The sequence below is a fragment of the Mustela nigripes genome, chromosome 1 (genome assembly GCF_022355385.1).
Source record: "Mustela nigripes isolate SB6536 chromosome 1, MUSNIG.SB6536, whole genome shotgun sequence".
In the NCBI taxonomy this organism is placed as follows: Eukaryota; Metazoa; Chordata; class Mammalia; order Carnivora; family Mustelidae; genus Mustela; species Mustela nigripes.
The window spans coordinates 201,075,085-201,093,777 of NC_081557.1; the positions used below are offsets into that span (position 1 = coordinate 201,075,085).

Genomic DNA, 18,693 nt, shown 5'->3' on the forward strand with positions numbered 1-18,693 from the left:
ATTAGTATTTATGATTGGTAAAAATATTTTATTTCTATTGGTAATTTTTCTATTTATAAATTATAAATATAACTTACTTATATTTATGCATATTTACATATATTATATTACATATAATATAAATTTATATATTAATTATATATATTTATTTTATAAATTATAAATCAATTAGTATTTAATAATTGATTAGTGTATATATATATATATATGTAATACTCCTTAGTAGTTTATACATTTTTACCCCAATACATATTTTTATCCAAGTTAATTTTACTAGTTTATAAACATGGAAACTAATTTTGGGTAAAACAAATCTAGGAAGAAAGAACTATAATTGAGTTTAGATTATTGGATGATTGTCTTATAAAGACTAACTTAGTTGAATAATATAATATTAGTTGAATAATGTAACAAACAGATATGGGTGTGTACAGATATGTATACTATAGTCGAGGGGGAAAAGTAGAACATTCAAAGTTTGAAAAGAGAAGTTCGAGGTCCACCTACATGACATGCTACCTTGGGAAAACTGCCTCATTTCTGGGGAGCTACAGTTGGTTCATCTAGAGTTTAGAATGCCCTGCCAACCTCACCATGCTGCAGTGGGAGCCATACAACATAGTTTCCATGAAAGTGCCTGGAAAACTATTATAATTGGCAAAATCATATCCTATTCTTGCTGGCTTTCCTAAATGAATCAAACTTGCTTTTCATCACCTTCTAATCCAGGGTATGAAGTATGCTAATAATCATAAATAATCATAAAAATCTTTCCTCTAAAGGCAGATTTCTTCCACCAAAAGATTACAAGTACTTCCTACCTCTAAGGGAAACTAAGACACCAGTCACAACCATAAATTGCTTTATGCCCTGCCTGTTGTCTGAGAAATTAGGTGTAGGCGCTCCTCAGCTATGATCTAGGAGACCTAAGGAAGCTCACTTCTTCTGGGATGAAATGTGGGGAATGGTAAGCAAACTGAGGTCCTGACATCATTCATACTGGGATTTGGTGAGGAGCTTACATTTCAGACCACAATAACAAACTTACTGGTCCCTATTCTGAATACGGCTTAATTTCCACCAGCAACTACATCTTTAAAGCGTTGAATGGAAAAAATGGTGTAACTCTCCCAGTTAACACTGGGAATAAACACTGTTATTAAGGGGGGAAAAAGGGCAGATGGTTATTCTTAATTTTCCAGATTAGCTTTGTACATTGGATACATTTTCAACTCTCCTCTTGTTGCCCATGTTGGGAAGAACCAAATCATATCGCATGCTGCATTTCTTATATAAAGTAATACAAGGGGTTAACCAACTTCTTTTAATTACATTTCCAAGGGTGAGAATATGAGAATATATAAAAGGATAATTTTGCATTCTAACCCTTTTTTGTTCCTCCTTTATAGATAATTGGGGCTATAGGATTATACCCACAGAAATATTAATCTTTGCGGTCAGTCGAGAGACCTTTATTGACATGAGATGGAGAGTGAAGTATGTTCATTGGATGAGACCAACAACCATATGGTAAGAGGTTAGATGGCAAAGAACAGAGGAACATTTAAGTCATTAAATACATAGGGGGCACGTAAGCTGGGAGGATGTTTGCTGGGGGTGAGAAACTGAGCGGGATTTTATTCAAGACTGATAGATAATTCATACATAATCAAATTTATTTTTTATTGAAGACACACTCAGTAGGAGACCCCAAGCAGACTCAAGCTGGTCTTTATGTTTTGGAGAGGAAATCCTGCCCGGCTGGTGGGGACACAAGCTGAGTTTTGATGGTCACTGTTTCTTTTTCCTTTAGGGCATCTACAAAGTAGATTATAAAGTCATTAATTTGCATTGTTGTCTCTCATACCAGTCTAGGAGTTGTTTGAGGGCTGTGTATTCACGACACTGAACAGGGTCTGGAGGAAAGGCAGATAAAGAGAAATGGAACAAAGGAGAGAGGAGAAGAAAGAGGACTCCAACCCAGAGGCAGATTGAGAGCTGCTATTTATTTTCACCTAGTATATGAAATTAGCTTATCTACCTTCAAAACCACCACAAAAGTTCAACATTATGGACTCAGTCTATAGAGGTGAGGAGACCTCAGGTTAAGAGATGTTGAATAACATTCCACATTAAAATGGGTATAACTAAATTAGAAATTCTACTTGGTTTTGGAGACTTGATTCTTCCCCTAGGATTTCCCACAGAATAGTGGCACACAGTAGGAATTCTTCTTTGTGAGATTACTCAACTCCGGGGACAGGCTAGACGAGGAAAGTCAGGAGAAGGAGCCACAGGAAGGATCAGGAAGAAGGTACTCTTGCTCACATGAGCAAGAGTACATGTCAGTTATCTGAGACTTGAAAATGAGTCCAATGGCAAATCACTAAGAGATGACTCTGAAAAGGACAGTCTGGTCACATTGTGCTCTTAAGTTTGAAATCAAGAGGGTCATACAATCAAGGATGGAACAATCATTTAGCTAAAAGGTCAATGAGCTTGGGTCAAAGGACATAAGTGACTAACATAAAGAGAGGACAGTGTCAGCATCAAAACCCAAAATCTACTCATGACTGGGATATAAAACAAGGAAGAGGTTATAGGGAGGGAAAATAATTAAATTCCTAGGAGATAATTATTAATTGTTCTTAGCAAAATCATTACTTTGAAACTAGGATGATAAAATGGGTAGGCAATATTCTTGAAAGGAAACCTTGAATATCTGATTTCTCCCCTAAAAAAAACCATTTTCCATAATACTTCTGTGAAAGCATTCACACAAAGGAAAATGACTGTCAAATCAACAGATGAATGGATCAAGAAGATGTGGTATATATACACAATGGAATACTATGCAGCCATCAAAAGAAATGAAATCTTGCCATTTGCGACAACATGGATGGAACTAGAGCGTATCATGCTTAGCGAAATAAGTCAAGCAGAGAAAGACAACTATCATATGATCTCCCTGATATGAGGAAGTGGTGATGCAACATGGAGGCTTAAGTGGGTAGAAGAAGAATAAATGAAACAAGATGGGATTGGGAGGGAGACAAACCATAAGTGACTCTTAATCTCACAAAACAAACTGAGGGTTGCCGGGGGGAGGGGGTTTGGGAGAAGGGGGTGGGATTATGGACATTGGGGAGGGTATGTGCTTTGGTGAGTGCTGTGAAGTGTGTAAACCTGGTGATTCACAGACCTGTACCCCTGGGGATAAAAATATATGTTTATAAAAAATAAAAAAAAAATGCATTCCAATTCTGATCATTTTCACTCATGAGAACAGTCCATGTGGAAGCTTCTTTTTGCTTAGATTGCTATTATGTGTGCAGCCTACTCCATTTTTCCCCTACTAAGATCACAGACTATTCCCACAAAGAGAAAAGGCTGGTCAGTAGGTCAAAGATAAATGGAAGCATAAGAATGTGACTATAGTACATGGTGCTTCCATCCTTCCCCTTTTCGGGTCATGGCTACTACCTTAGATCCTGCTAGCTCCTCAGCCACTGGGGAGTTTTCAAAACAAAAGAAAATAAACCAAAACCAAAAGCAAACTAAAACAACAACCTATTAGAAAAACTGAAGGCTGGGCTTTTCCCCTGCTCCCCAGAAAATAGCAGCCATGATCCTGCTATGTCTCCTGCTGAAGTAAATAATGGCAAATTGGTTGGTTACACTCTACCCTTTATTAAGTGGAGCCTAGCTGGTGTCCTTGACCTTAATGGAGCCTTTAGACAATCCATCTTCTTGGAGGCCAAGGGCGACAGGGAACTAATAGCAACATTTATTCCACTCCGAATCAGATGTTGATTTTCATCCTTATTTATTTCTGCGTTAGGACCTAAGCTAAGGTGCGGGCAAAGCTTGTGGCCACAGATCCACAAATTTAATGGACTTGTCAATGAGTAGTCAGGGGGACCTGGCAAAGTGAGCCATGAGGGCAGGGGACATGGTGCTTATGCTGCATGCCACACATCTATGAGATTGGTCCCATTGGATTTTTTCCAATTTTTCCAATTTTCTCCTTTGGATCAGCACTTAACCTAAAAAATAAAATTAAAAAAAAAGTTTAGCATTGCTTAACTAATCAATTTTTCTGGGACCAATTTTTGATCAGGAAGAATGTGAAGATTGACTGAGAACTGAAATGGGGATCCAAAGTAGCTTTGTTGTATCTATATCTCTATGCACAATTTCCCACCTGTCATTACCAATTTTTGAGGACTTTGATTAGAATGGGCAGGCAAATTAATATAGGAAATCACATCTTCAAAGAGAAGCTTTAGTTTATCCTTGATTTGACTGAGAGTAAATTGTACTCAACTGGCCTCCTTCCTCAGTAGTGCAAACCTTTATTCTTTCAATAGTTTGCTGGCTTTTCTCTCTAAATCCTTACTTTGCCAGACTGTGGGGTGAAAGGAAATGCACTTAAAATACTCTGTGGCACAAACCAGCACACGTACGGCCCACAGTAGGTAGTATACACACACACACATGCACACACACACACACACACACCTGCACACATGCATACAGACATGCATATTGTGTGCATTGACAATAGCCAAACATGTGATATCCACCAGAATTAAGGGAAATTCCCCAACCTTTGCTTCCTATTGATCCTCCTGCTTAACTTCACCTAATTACTCCTGTAAAAAAATCCATAGCCTTTGTTTTCTCATAACCATTCTGCTGGTCTCACCCTGAAATTCAGTCCTAACTGAATAGTTCTACAAGTGGATTCAGCTAGTCAGCTACTGTTTCTTTAACAGACTTCTCCATATTCTCCTGATTTGGCTTTTGGCCAGACCCATACTCAGCTATCACACGATCAGGTCTACACATGACGGCATGTTCACTTTATCCATCACCATCAGTCCTCTCATCAGAAGCAGACCTTCTACTGCAGCAACTATCCATTCTTCTCTCAGCCCGGAAGCACCGCTGCAGTTGTGTCAACCTACATAATTCTCCCTATTTCTCATCAATCTTCAAAATGAAAACTTGCCCAAGTCAGTCTCCTTGCTGTCTTAGAAACATGCTATTAATTAGCTCAACATCTACTTTCTGGGCATCTGCTACAAGCTTGCTCAGTGCTAAACATTAAAGATATGAAGGAAACCTTGGAGGAACTAATATTTCTATCTTGACACATACTGCTTTTTATGCTTAGAATGCCTTCTCTCATCTTCCATCAATCCAAATTCTCCCCCTTTTGTTTCATCATGTCCAAGAATGGTTGACTCTGTCCTCTCTGCTTAAGAGTGGGCTCGATGAGGGAAATGACTATTATTAATTAGTCCTTTTATTCCCAGGCCCTGGAACTCAAGGTAATAAGGAAAAGAATGGATAAATGAGTGAATGAATGAATAAAAGAAGCAAGGAAGGGATGATTTTTTTAATCCTCTCCAACCTTTATGTAACTTCTCCCTAAATATTTTTGACATGTTTAATGTGTACTACACAACTATCTCCATCTGGGAAAGATTCTGTACCTTTCAATATCTCTGCTTATTTTATGATTTCTGGTCTTTCACTTGAATTAGATAATATGGATTTTGGAGGGTCCATACTTTATACTTTTATTTGTTTTCCCCCAAGTACCTATAGCACTTTTGCACACTACTGATGCTTAATTAACATCTGCTGATTGACTTAACAAGCTGTGACTTACAAGTAAAAAATACAACTGCAGTATTATCACATGAAACTTCAAATTAAAGTTAGAACCAAGCTTGTACTCTGAATGACTGCGTTTGATCTAATAAATGCCACATAAATGCTAATGTTTTTAATTCAGTGAAGACATTACATAAAGCATTTAGTAACAAAGAATCCACTGATTAACTAAAGCTTTTAATTTTAAATTAGTAATTGGATGTTATCTGCACACCATTAGATAGTTGCACAACTGGCTGAATTATATGACGTTATCGGTTAGTGTGTTGCATGCAATCAATTTCCAGGATTAATTTTTTTAACAGAATGTACCCTAATATATCAAGTCAATAGTTTGCCTATATACATGTCAGCACTTCTTTTCAATTATTTATGTTTGAGAGAGAGAGAGCAAGGGAGTGAGCATGAGAGGAGGGGGGAGGGGTAGGTGGAGAAAGATAATCTTAGGGAGACTCCATGCCCAATGGGGAGCCCAATGTAGGGATAGAGCTCACGACCCTGAGATCATGACCTGAGCCAAAATCAAGAGTAGAATGGTTAACTGACTGAGCTACCCAGGTGCTCTGCCTCAGCATTTCTTTTAACTATTCATTAAATTATGGAGATTCAAAAATTTCTATATAGAAAATAATGCCTCACTATTCACATTAGAATGTACTAATGTTTAAGGGCACTTGATTTGAATGTAATCATAAATTTATAAAGAATGTGTGTATATTCATTCAAGTTTACATATTCATTATACAAAGGCAAATGAAAATATCTGATCTTGAATCAGACATTGTAAGAATCAATAATGTATCCAAGGAAGAGGATGGTATTCAATATAATACCACAGGAAAGTCACCACTACATTGATAGAAATAAAATATCTCTGTTAAAAACACTAGTTTGAGTTGGAGGATGAACTGCTGATTCAGCAAATTCATTTATTCATTTATTCCTACATTAACTCTGAAAAATACATTGAACTAGTGTGTATAAAACACTGTATTAGGTACTATAAAACAGGGAACTGAAGGTGAATGTATTAACTTCATGTGGAAAAATCAAGAAATTGTCAGGATTTCATGAATATGCATGCACATAAAGATCTCATTTGGGGTTTCTTTTCTTTAATAGAACATTTGTGCATTTTAATGGACAGTCATGAACTTTGCTTAATCACCTTTTGTGGACTTTAATATTGGATAAGTATTCAAAGCACATTTCTTCTGAGTGAAATGGACTGGAGAAGTTCAGGAATGTTTCCCATCCATCAAAGAAACAGATGATAGAACACATTTCAGTTGCCACATAGGGAACAACTTAGCTTAATACTCCCTGTCTTTACCTGCCCTTTTCGATGGGGTGAATGGATGCTTCCAATATCCCACTCTCATTATAAGTTTAACAAAACCAGGCAACCCTATTAGGGATGAAAAAGAAAAAGCTGGGAAAGGGGAAAATAGTTATTTCCAATCATATTTGCTGGGTAACATGTGTGTAACTAGGACCTTTGTAATTAGCAATTGAAAAATCAAATAAAATTAAAATTGCCACCACTGGGTTTCTGGAAGCTTCTGAAGGCCTTAACTCATCATGTTCTATGTTCTTCATTATGTCATTTGGTCATCTCTGATGTTCTGTATCTATCTTGAATTTTACTGCTTTCTATGTTGGGAGGTATTGGAAGAGGACTTAAATAGTTACCTCTCAGATTGATTATGATGCTAGGAAATACGTACTAAGGAGAGAGGGATATAGCTGGGTGCTTTTGACTAGAAGAGAAAAACAAAATCCCCAGAAGAATTCATGAATTCTAGTAAAGGAAAAGGCACAGAACAGTCCAGAGACACGTTAAAGTTGAATAGTCCATGTTTCAAAATAAGAAGGTAAACAAGAATAATTTGACGGCAAATTTCAGAGCCATTAATTTATTCTACAAATAAAAGATGAGTACCTTTTTGGTGCAGATAGCCTGATAACTGTGGGGAAACAGCAGTGGTCATGATACAGACTTTGCCCCTTAGGAGCTTACTTTATTGAAGATCATGAACACATGGAAGAAACAGATACATTAACAAATGATTATAATTCAGTATTCATGAGGTTGTGGCATCACAAGAGGTAAGAATAATGCTTTATTACACAAAATATTTTAGAGTTGAATGCATATATATATATATAGATATACATATAAATACATGCATCTCTCTCTATAACATAAAATTTGGAAATAAATGGCTATAATTTAATAGAAATTTTATTCATTTAGGTAACGAAGCTATAAGGTGTTGCTTTAGAAAAGTTAAGTCATAAGTTAATATTTTGTTGTCTATAAGAATTAATTACCTCTAAAGAATGAGATTCATTCCCTTCTTATTACGATCAGGTCAATGGCTTCACATAAAATAATTCTAGCCAGTCAGAGGACTAAACAAGATCTCTTTGAATTATTAATTTGAATAGGTATCTCTGCATTATACACAGCCTGAGCTATTTCCCCTAGAGATAAGGTCTAAGATGAAAATAGAAGATGGCAAGTGCAGTTGAGAATACAGATCCCTTCAGACTGCCTGTGGAGGTATCTGGTTGGCTAAATACGTTTTGCCTTTAATATAATATTTTGCAACTATGTATGCTTACGGTTACTAATTATGGCAATATAAATAGTTCTATCAATACTCTTGGGAAGCTTAAGCATTATATTTGTTCTGGACATCATTAGAGAAAGTTGTAGTACAACGTGGAATGTGAGATGTTAGTAAAGAACATGCCAGAAAGTGGTTTATGTAAATCTCATTGAAAAATGCATTCTTTGGGAATACTGAGTTACAGAGAACCCACACAATTTTTTTTCAGGTTATATATGACTTTACTCACCGGATGTCTGACATAAATATTACTATAAATTTATACTTCTGCTTCTATAACCTATAAAATTATTGAAAATTTATTATCGATTGATGTGGATCATCTATTGTGCTTATGTGTTGTGAACACATTTTACCATAAGAAGTCATAGCAAATGTTCCCTTACCTTAAGCAAGGGAATAAAATTTAAAATTTGATTTACATTTACAACACAAAGAAGGGAATTAATTGGGTAATTTGGATGGTGAAATGTTGCCTGTTATAGGAATTTAGTTCAACTAAAAAAATGGGTTTGGGATATGACTAAGTAATAAGAATAGTTTTTCTACTTCTGCTCTTTGCTGGAATGGATCAGAATATAAAGGATCAGAAGTTTATCTTTTTTTTTTTTTTAACAATTTTTGAATGAGGGTAGACAGATTTAGCCCCAAACCCATCAGTGTAGTAATGTTGAAGTTAAATCATAGTGTTCTAGAGAATAGTATAATTACTGGAAGCCACAAAAACTGGGTCAACTTAATACTTTAGTTGGATGACATGCTTTCATATTTTGGACAAACTAATCTTGGAGTCCCAGCTGCTAGAAGCATCTGTTGTATAGATAAAGAGAAAGAAAAGCAATATGTCATTTTTACCAGCTAAAAGATGAAGAACGTTATATTAGTTTATTTCTTTGCACAGATTGTCATAAAATCCCCACATTCCTTTGGGTTTAATTGTTTACTAACTTTTCAGGAAAATAAATCTTTAAAGCATTCAATCATTTAATAAGAAAATTCAGCAAATAACAGACATTTTTTTTTTTTGTCGGTGATTATTTTAGTTTCAATCTCTTCCATATTGACTAGATAATTATTATCCAGATTCATATGTCATCAATTCTGCCAACAAAACAGGTCGAAAAAGAACAGCCTCACTCTAATTTAGAATTAATAGAAATTCTTTCTCTTAACCTCAAAAAGAAAGGTTTTTATATAAACAGAGTAGAATTCAAGAGTAATTTACAAGTATATATTTACTTTCCCAGTATTTATTACAAGAAGTTTAAAGACAGTTTTTCAAGTTAAGTGATTGTTAAAACTACAATCATTATAAGACATTAAATAAAACATTTTTTTAATGGAGCTACTGTAATCTTATGTGCAAATCTAAACCAACTTAAATGATCAGAGAATACTTTCATATATCACAGAAACCTAACTAAATTAACTTAAAACACTGAATTATTTTAGGAAGTTGATTAAACATGTAATCAGTGCTGAAACTTTTCTAACACCTAATTAACTAAGAAAAGTGGTTCACAAAGTTATGTTTCCAATCCATTTAATAGCATTGTCTCTAAAGACATTTTCAATTAGCTACATTTTCTTTGGATTTACTCAAATTTTCAAAGTTAGAAAAAGCTTTGAAAATAACATTAAATGGTTATGACTTTGGTAGATATTTTTTAAGTAAGGGATTTCTATCTTTTAACCAAGGTATCTTTTTAACAGAAAGTGTTTGCTATGTTGTGTAACGATCAAAGTTAGTTATATTTGTTCATAGAGTCAAATTAGGAGGAGAGAGTTAGAAGCAACTTTTCTGAGTGGGAAGGATTTTCCTTGTAATTGTGGTAAATTTAGACAAAGTATTCATATACTTTCTAGGAACAGTAGGTTCCGGAGGAAATTCGGAAATTATATCAAAGAAGATAAAGAGGGGGATGGAGATCTTTATTATTATTCTATCCTTTTGCCTGTGAAGGAAACCAAAACAGCTGAGAAACTGACAGGACCATTCCACATCAACGGGAAGAACAAATCAGTCTGACTTTTTCCTAGTGTCAAGACTCGGAAAGTGTTCCCAGAAGAATAATAAAAGATAAATCGATAACCACACAGATTCCTACTGCAACATTGGCGGTTCCTACATGAGGACCCAAATTCTTCCTAATCTTTCCAAATGTTGCTTGTAAGGGCCTGTACCCACTTTCTTTGGCGCCAGTTTGAAACATGTTACCCCACTCCTTAGCCTGTCCTCCTCGTCCCTTTCTCTTTGCACGTGATTCTGCTTTAAGGATAAATAAAGCACTTGGGTTAATATTCAAACTACACAAAGAACTCATACAACTCAATGGAAATAAATTTTAAAAAGTGGCCAGAGGAATGGAATAAACATCATTCCAAAGAAGACATACAAATAGCCTACAGGCCATGGCAACATGCTCAACATCACTCATCATCAGGGAAATGCAAATCCAAACTACGATGAGATGTCACTTCCTACCACTTAGAATGGTTAGACAAGAGATACAAATGCTGGGTGTGGATGTGGGAAAAAGCAAACCCTGTATATTGTCCTGGGAATGTAAATTGGTACAGACACTGAAAAACAGTGTGGAGGTTCCTCAAAAAACTCAAAATAGACAGGCCGTATGATCTAGCAATTCCACTTTTAAGGACGCATATGCCTGAAGGAGTGGAAATCAGAATCTCAAAGAAGTATCAGCACCTCCACATTCACTGCAGCATTTTTTATAATAACCAAGATATGGAGAGCAACCTGCGTATCTATTAACAGATGAATGGACAAAGAAAATGGGGTATATATGTGGACTATCATTCAGCCATAAAAAGAGAGAAATCCTGCCATTTACAACAATACGGATGGACCCCGAGGGCATTAAACTCAGTGAACATAAGTCAGATGGGGAAAGAAAAATACTGTATGACTTCATTTATATACGAAATCTAAAAACAAACAAAAAACAAATTCATAGAAACAGAGAACATGCTGATGGTTGCCAGAGGTGAGGGTAGGGAGTGGGATAAATAGATGAAGGGGGTCGAAAAGTTGTAAGATAGTAAGTCACGGGGATGCAATGTATAGTGCGGTGACGATAGCCAACGACACTGCATTGTATATTTAAAGTTGCGAAGAGAGTAGATGATAAAGGCTTTCATGGAAAAATAGATCAACTATGAGGTGATGTATGTTAATTAAATTTATCATGGCAATGATTTCCCAAGTCATTATCATGTATACCTTAAGCTAATAAGGTGTTACTTGTCAGTGGTATTGAGACACAACTGGGAAAATATTTTAAACTAACACGAAAGAAGCCACCCAGCTTCACCCAGCCTCCCCAAAGTGAAGCTGGTCTTTACACTCTCCCTGCGGTCTCAGCAGGAAAGCCCACTTTTGCCCAGGACTACTCTCCACCTGCAGACTTGAATCATTTCTTCCCTTTGGAAAAAGGGCCTCGCGCTACAGTCATCACCCGTCTGCTTCTCAAATGGTTTCTGGAGTATAAACATGCTCAGTTTCCACCATCTTTGAAGCAAACAACTAACGGTATAATAAACAACTAATGGTATCATGGTATATACCAACTAATGGTATAATAAACAGCTAATGGTATAATCATGCACACACACTCTCTCCTTATACATCAGGTCCTGTGTGCCCGTCCAAAAGTCATTCTCTTTCCTGAAGGATTAACTTTCTATTCCCTTTAACATCTTAAGAACTTTACTTCTGGGGATCCACATGGCCACCAGACTCCTTCCAGCTTTATCCTGTTACAACCTGGAGTTGCTCTGCAGTTTTCATTTGTCTTTCCAAAGCCTTGGATAGGCCACGGAGTCCTGGTGTCCCTGGGTGTTTCACGCTGTCTCCAGCACGTGGCACAATCAACCAGGCAGAGCAGGTGAGCAGGAACACAGACGGGCTCACCACAAACCTCGTCTGCTCACTGCACATTTCTCACGCCCTTCCTTCTCTCCCCCCGTGAAAGGGTCTGTACATACAATCTTGAGCGGATGTCATATAAGCAGAACTTATTTTCTACCAACTGGCTCTCTCCAACCTTGGTCACAACATTTTGTAACTATTGGCTAGTATGTTTTATCCAGCACGAGACTGAGTTCTAGAACCTAAGAATCTAGTGTCACTTACCTTCCTCTTTGCATCACTACAATACAGAAGGTCTCAAAGATGATGGAAAGAAAAGGAAATAAGGAGGGAGGGCAGGAGAGGGACACTTTGGAGCAGCAGGAAAATAGTGAGGTGTGGGGGAGGGTTTGCAGGACAGTGGGGTGAAATGGAACTGGAGGTGATTATGTGAAGTGAAATAAGTCAAGCAGAGAAAGATAATTATCATATGATTTCACTTAGTTGTGGAACATAAGGAATAGCATGGAGGACATTAGGAGAAGGAAGGGAAAAATGAAGGGGGGAAATCAGAGGGGAAGAAGAACCATGGGAAACTATGGACTACAGGAAACAACCTGAGGGGCTTTGGGGGGGGTGGGGGATGGGTAAGCCTGGGTATCATGGAGGGCACAGATTGCATGGAGCGCTGGGTGTTATATGCAAACAAGGAATCGTGGAATGCTACATCAAAAACTAATGATGTACTGTGTGGTGACTAATGACTAAAATAACATGACATAATAAAATAAAAAATAAATAAAATATACTAAAATACAAAAAAAAAGAGAAAAAAGGAAAATGATCAAAACAAAAGACACCCAATTTCAAAATTCTCACTTCATTTAACGTAAAAACAGAAATTATTTGTCAAAAGGTTAACATTATATGTTTCATTAAATGAAAGACAAGTTATTTTCTGTATCTACTCAAAGCTTTAAAATTCCCAATACACATTTTATGCTAGATCCAGTCTCCCCATTTACCTCAAGGGATAGTATTAATCCCCATAAGACTATTTAATGTGTGCATCTGAAAAAGGACAATGTACAGTAATAATACTGAGGTAATACAAAGCATTTGCCTAGGCCTTTCCAGGTAATGGGGCATTATTGCTCAGGTAAGTCATTTATCTCATGACCACCTGAAGAGATAAACAGAGCAGGGGCTGTTATTTTCACTTTACAGTTGAGAAAATTGAACTTCAGAGAGGTTAAGAGGTACATACGCCTTGGAGCTGTGAATAAATTGAAGAAGAAGGTGAAGGTAAAAAGGAGAAATATTAGATTTGCTCTTTTGAAAATGCTTCAGTGGGAGAAACGCAATCTTAACCGGCAGCAACAAATACTTATTCAGCATTTACCTCTTGGAACCCAGCTCTGTCTTTCCTGTGATAGAAATTTTATCAAAAGAAAGAGCAGGCATCACTTCATAGTCCTTCAGACAGCAATTTTTTTGAGAGAGCCGGGCCTTTCAAATAATTTACTCCCTGAATGCTCTTAAATCCTAGGGTGGCAGGAAAAGTAATCATTAACTATTTACCATCTATATGGCTGGAATACTATTTTCTTGGTTAAACTCAAGATACAGCAAACAGCTTCCTCTCTGGGTGTGAGGTGTGCGTACTTTGGGGATTTCCTGGATAATCAATATGTGTTTATTCAGGAATAACACTGTTCCCCTTTGCCCAGGACCTTCATGTTTCTCTTATTCTGTCCCACTAGAGTTCTTATTACCACGCTGGCTTATGTGTGTGTGTGTGTGTGTGTGTGTGTGTGTGTGCTGGTTTTTTTGTTTTGTTTTTTTTGTTTTTGTTTTTGTTCTTGTATTTTTGCTTTTACTAGCTATTTTCAGAGGCTTTTATGTAACCATCCTTTAGCCAATTTTAAAGAACCTGGAGCAATATCTTCCTTTAAATAATAGAATCAAGAACAGGAAGGATTTAAGAGATCTCTACGTCCACTGACATTTAAATGCTCATACTTCTTGAAGGATGTCTAGACTGAAACATTGGATTGCAACAAGAAAATATTTGCAACAAGTAGTGGATTTTGAGTAATTTATTACTCTTTTCCTTAAAAAAAACACCATTTTAATGGTTTGTATTACCTTGGCAATAAGTACAGAAAAGTGCTATAGAATCGTATAATTATGGCATCTTTGCTTTTATGACATTTAGGTTATATATATATATATATATATATATAAATTTTTATGCTAAATGAATGTGATCAGGAATAAAACTTGCATTCATAATTTGCCACCAAGGAAAAAAATGTGGCCTACTTATCCACAATCTGTATTATGACTCCTTTCCAACTTGGATTTTATTTATTTATTTGACAGAGAGAAATCACAAGTAGATGGAGAGGCAGGCAGAGAGAGAGAGAGGGAAACAGGCTCCCTGCTGAGCAGAGAGCCCGATGTGGGACTCGATCCCAGGACCCTGAGATCATGACCTGAGCCGAAGGCAGCGGCTTAACCCACTGAGCCACCCAGGCGCCCTCCAACTTGTTTTGATGAAAAGCAGAGATGCTCATCTTTCTTGCTCTAGTTTTCAGGCCTAAACCTGAGGAGGCAAACAATGTGCATGACACTTACCCACTCTTCCTCATCATAGTCTGAATGGTGTGGTATGGAGTCCTGCCTTCTCATCGGCGCGGGTGGGTCCTGGGGACAGCTCTCCTCTGTGCTGTTCTTAGGAGACGGTGGTTTCTTAAGGACACCTCCTGGTCTGGCAGTGTAGAGGGCCAAAAGAGCACTTCTGACCAGCTGATCCTTGAAGGCATGTACAAAAAGCTCTGTCTGGAAAGAAATTGACAAGGATTAGAAACACCGTGGTAGGCATCCCAGCACAGAGCCATGAAAAGGTCAACAGCAGATTTGTTGGCACATATGTGGTATGCCTGGTGGAAAAAGTACAGGCAACAGAGAGAGAAAATGATTCATACCAATCAATGAAAATAGTTGAGTTTTGGGATGCTGCCAAGGCCTTGAGGCCTCCTGTTCTGAAAGCTAATGCTTTGGTTCCGTGGGCACTATAAACAGCAGCTGTCTCCTCAGCCCCCTCTCTTTTAGTTCCAAATTCTGTCTTTGAAGATGAATTTCACTAGAGATAATCATTTGAACACCATCTACCTGCTACACTTTTCAAGTAATTCCAAATGCACCTTAAAAGAAAATGTGGTGAGACTGTGTATATTCTGTATTTTAAGCAGATAGGAAGGCTAAAGAAAGGATGATACATCTGAAAATAGACACAGAAAACTTTTTTGCTTCTTAGCATCATGGGTCACTTATTTGTGGAGCATAACAAATAGCATGGAGGACATGGGGAGTTAGAGAGGAGAAGGGAGTTGGGGTAAATTGGATGGGGAGGTGAATCATGAGAGACTATGGACTCTGAAAAACAATCTGAGGGGTTTGAAGTGGCGGGGGGGTGGAGGTTGGGTACGAGGTGGTGGGTATTATAGAGGGCACGGAGTGCATGGAGCACTGGGTGTGGTGAAAAAATAATGAATACTGTTATGCTGAAAATAAATAAATTAATTTAAACAAACCAGTAGAGATAGCACAGGCAATATTCTCATGAAAATATTTGTTTTTTTTTTCCTTATTATCACTCCCTAAACTGTCTTCCTCCACCAAATGTTTCTAGTAATGCTCAGTGTGAATGAGGCTGCTGTGAAACTTGCCATGGCAGATTTTTACAAGCTGGTGGTAAATACTTAGTAAGTACTATAGAAATGACGGCTTCCCAACAATAAAGAACTTGACAGTAGTACTTTGCAATTTTCTGATGAAATGTTTAATAGCTTCACCCTACTCTACTGGAGGAGGTCATAATTGATTTTCTATATTGTACTATGCTTGACGTGCACGTGGTCTAATAATTTACTTAGTTAAAGCGTAGAGAAGTAACTCAAGCACTGACTCATATTACTAACACATTCACACCTGGTAATCTGTTAGGAAGGAGCCCTTTAACTCAAAGCATTATTTTGAAAATTACAAGCATAATTTTGAATACTAGTTGATACCATCACCATTTAATGAGAAACTTAGATGTAATGTTGACCTCACCACTGCTCTAACTCAAGGTAATCCTTTATTGAGGCATTCTCAATGTGCAGTCAACAGTGCCACGTCTAAGTAATGGTTACTAAATTATCCCTAAAAAACTCCTGTTGTGAGTGTCAGCAATTCAAGAAAACCAGCTAAACCCCATGCAAAACAACTTCTTAATAAGACTGTGTTTTATCTACACAGTTAAGCCTTTGCAATAGATCACGAAGTTCCAGAGCTGGAAGAGACCTTAAAGTCAGACCTCTTCATTAACCAGAGAAGGAAACTAGGAAGCAAGAGTGGTGCCCTGTCCGGGAACAAACTGCTTACTGGTAATACAAATGGCATAGAGCCCGAGTTTTCTAACAAATTCAGTAGCTTTTCTCGTTACTCCACACCACCTACCCACCACCATCACCTGCATGCTTCTGTCCTCCCGTTCTTTCTAAACCCTAGCCTCCTGATTGCTTTGGATATCTATCCACTCTTAAAATTAATCGTGTCTGCAATTGCCAATGTAACTGTCTTCACTGTTAAACTTTACTGGATGCTTTTAAATACTCTTTTAATCTATTGGTCATACTGAGAGTACTCTGAAGGTAAGCAGACAAGAGATATTTAAGAAAAGAATATACAAGAATAAAAGGTTGAAAAATATTTTGGTAATAAATTAGGAAAACAAAAGAAAAAGGCAGCTTATACCAAAAAGGCACAAAGAGAAGTGTTAATTGATGATCACAATGAAGTGTTAAAATGAGAAGGAAAGTTACCAAAAAAATACTGATGAAAAATTTAGCTAGACAGTACTCAGACAAGGCAGTATAGTTAAAGCAAAATGGGGAAACATGTTATTTACATAATTTTTATACACCATGGATGGATCCATCAATGTGAATTTAAATATTTTAAAATGCAAATTTACTTCCATTCAGCTTAACTAAACTATTTCTTTATTGATAGTTTCAATAAATTCTTTTGATTTATTTTTAGAGCGAAACAGCCTGCCTTCTTTGAATTCCTGCTACTACAGCTCCAGTCTCCATAACAGTCATCTAATTACTATGGAGCTGAATATCTATTCACACCCAATGAAATCTACAGTTCTTATAATTGTCATCATTTTCTTCCCATTGCATGCATGCACAGAGATTCCACTTCACTTATTCAAATCTCATTTGGGTTGATTTATCACCAAAGACATCAAAGATAATACACCACATTCTTGCAGTTTTACAAACCAGAATTTTCTTGAGGGTAGCTGAATGAACGCAAAAAATCTTAGAGAAACACTTTGTGTCTACATTGAAAAATTGATTTGACTCTTTGGAAACTTTCTGAATCACCAAGATTCTTTGCACAGAATTGTACTTTTTTAGAAAATAGCTAAATATTCCATTGCTATAACCATACGATGTACAAATTTTCTTGACCAGCAGTACTTAGTAAATGTAGACCAATGTAGACCCTGATGTTTTGCAGTCAAAATAAATTAGCTTGAAGAGATTAATGTAATCACTCGATTCCCATACATCTGAACATTGCTGTTCTTGCAACTGAGATGATATTAGGGAAGTTTAAATCCTAAGAAAGATGTGACTGTGTCTCTGAGTTGCCCATTGGCTCAAAGTATTGAAAATGTTTTCCTTTTCTGACTCAGCTCACACTGCATTAAAGGAAAGAAAAAGGGCTGTCTAAATGTTATCCTAAGGGTAGGAAAAACAATTTTTTAAAATAGCTTAATATAGTAAAAAAAAAGCATAATCTCTGAACCTAAGGTAGATCATTTTGGTTGATATTAAAAGAGAGAAATGTTATCTTAAAAATGAAATGTTTTCTTGCCTTACTGACATTTTTCCAATTCATATTTTTATACAAGTGTTCTTCAAAGTAACATACAGAATTATTTGCAAGTATAATACCAGTAAAATTACCTCTCCTGGGGGTGAATTTCCTAGGTTCCTAAATATCAATGGCAGAGGAATAGCTAAGAATATGTTTATTTAAAACCACCCCTTTTAACTAGTGATCTCAACAAATTACACAAAGTATCAATTTATTTAGAATCTTCTTTTTCAACTGAAAAAATTCAGTGATGCCTCATCGCACCTGCAATACAGAAGTAGCCCATGACATAAACGGTTGATTATTATTTTAGTAGCCATGTATATTGCAAAAAGGAATCCTGTTTATTTTTTTTCCAGACTCTACCACTCCCTATTGTTCTGCACCCAGTTAGCTTCATCTGTTTCCATCAGCTACATCGGTCCCTCTCTGATACCATTTGATTTCTTTTTTATTATTGAGGTATAATTGACATAAGGTATTATCAGTTTCATGTGTACAGTATAAGGATTCAACATTAGATATACTGCAAAATTATCAACACAATAAGTCTGG

General features: G+C 36.6%; 1 protein-coding gene across 7 annotated transcripts in view; it reads right to left on the reverse strand.

The window, feature by feature from the left end:
• INPP4B (inositol polyphosphate-4-phosphatase type II B) overlaps nt 1-18,693 on the reverse strand; it is an 822,310-nt gene that overhangs the window by 104,357 nt on the left and 699,260 nt on the right. For all 7 annotated transcript variants that reach the window (XM_059378706.1, XM_059378698.1, XM_059378688.1 and 4 more), the window contains one exon: nt 14,833-15,036. In XM_059378706.1, coding sequence (XP_059234689.1) covers nt 14,833-15,036 — 204 coding nt within the window. The remainder of the gene's footprint in view (nt 1-14,832; nt 15,037-18,693) is intronic.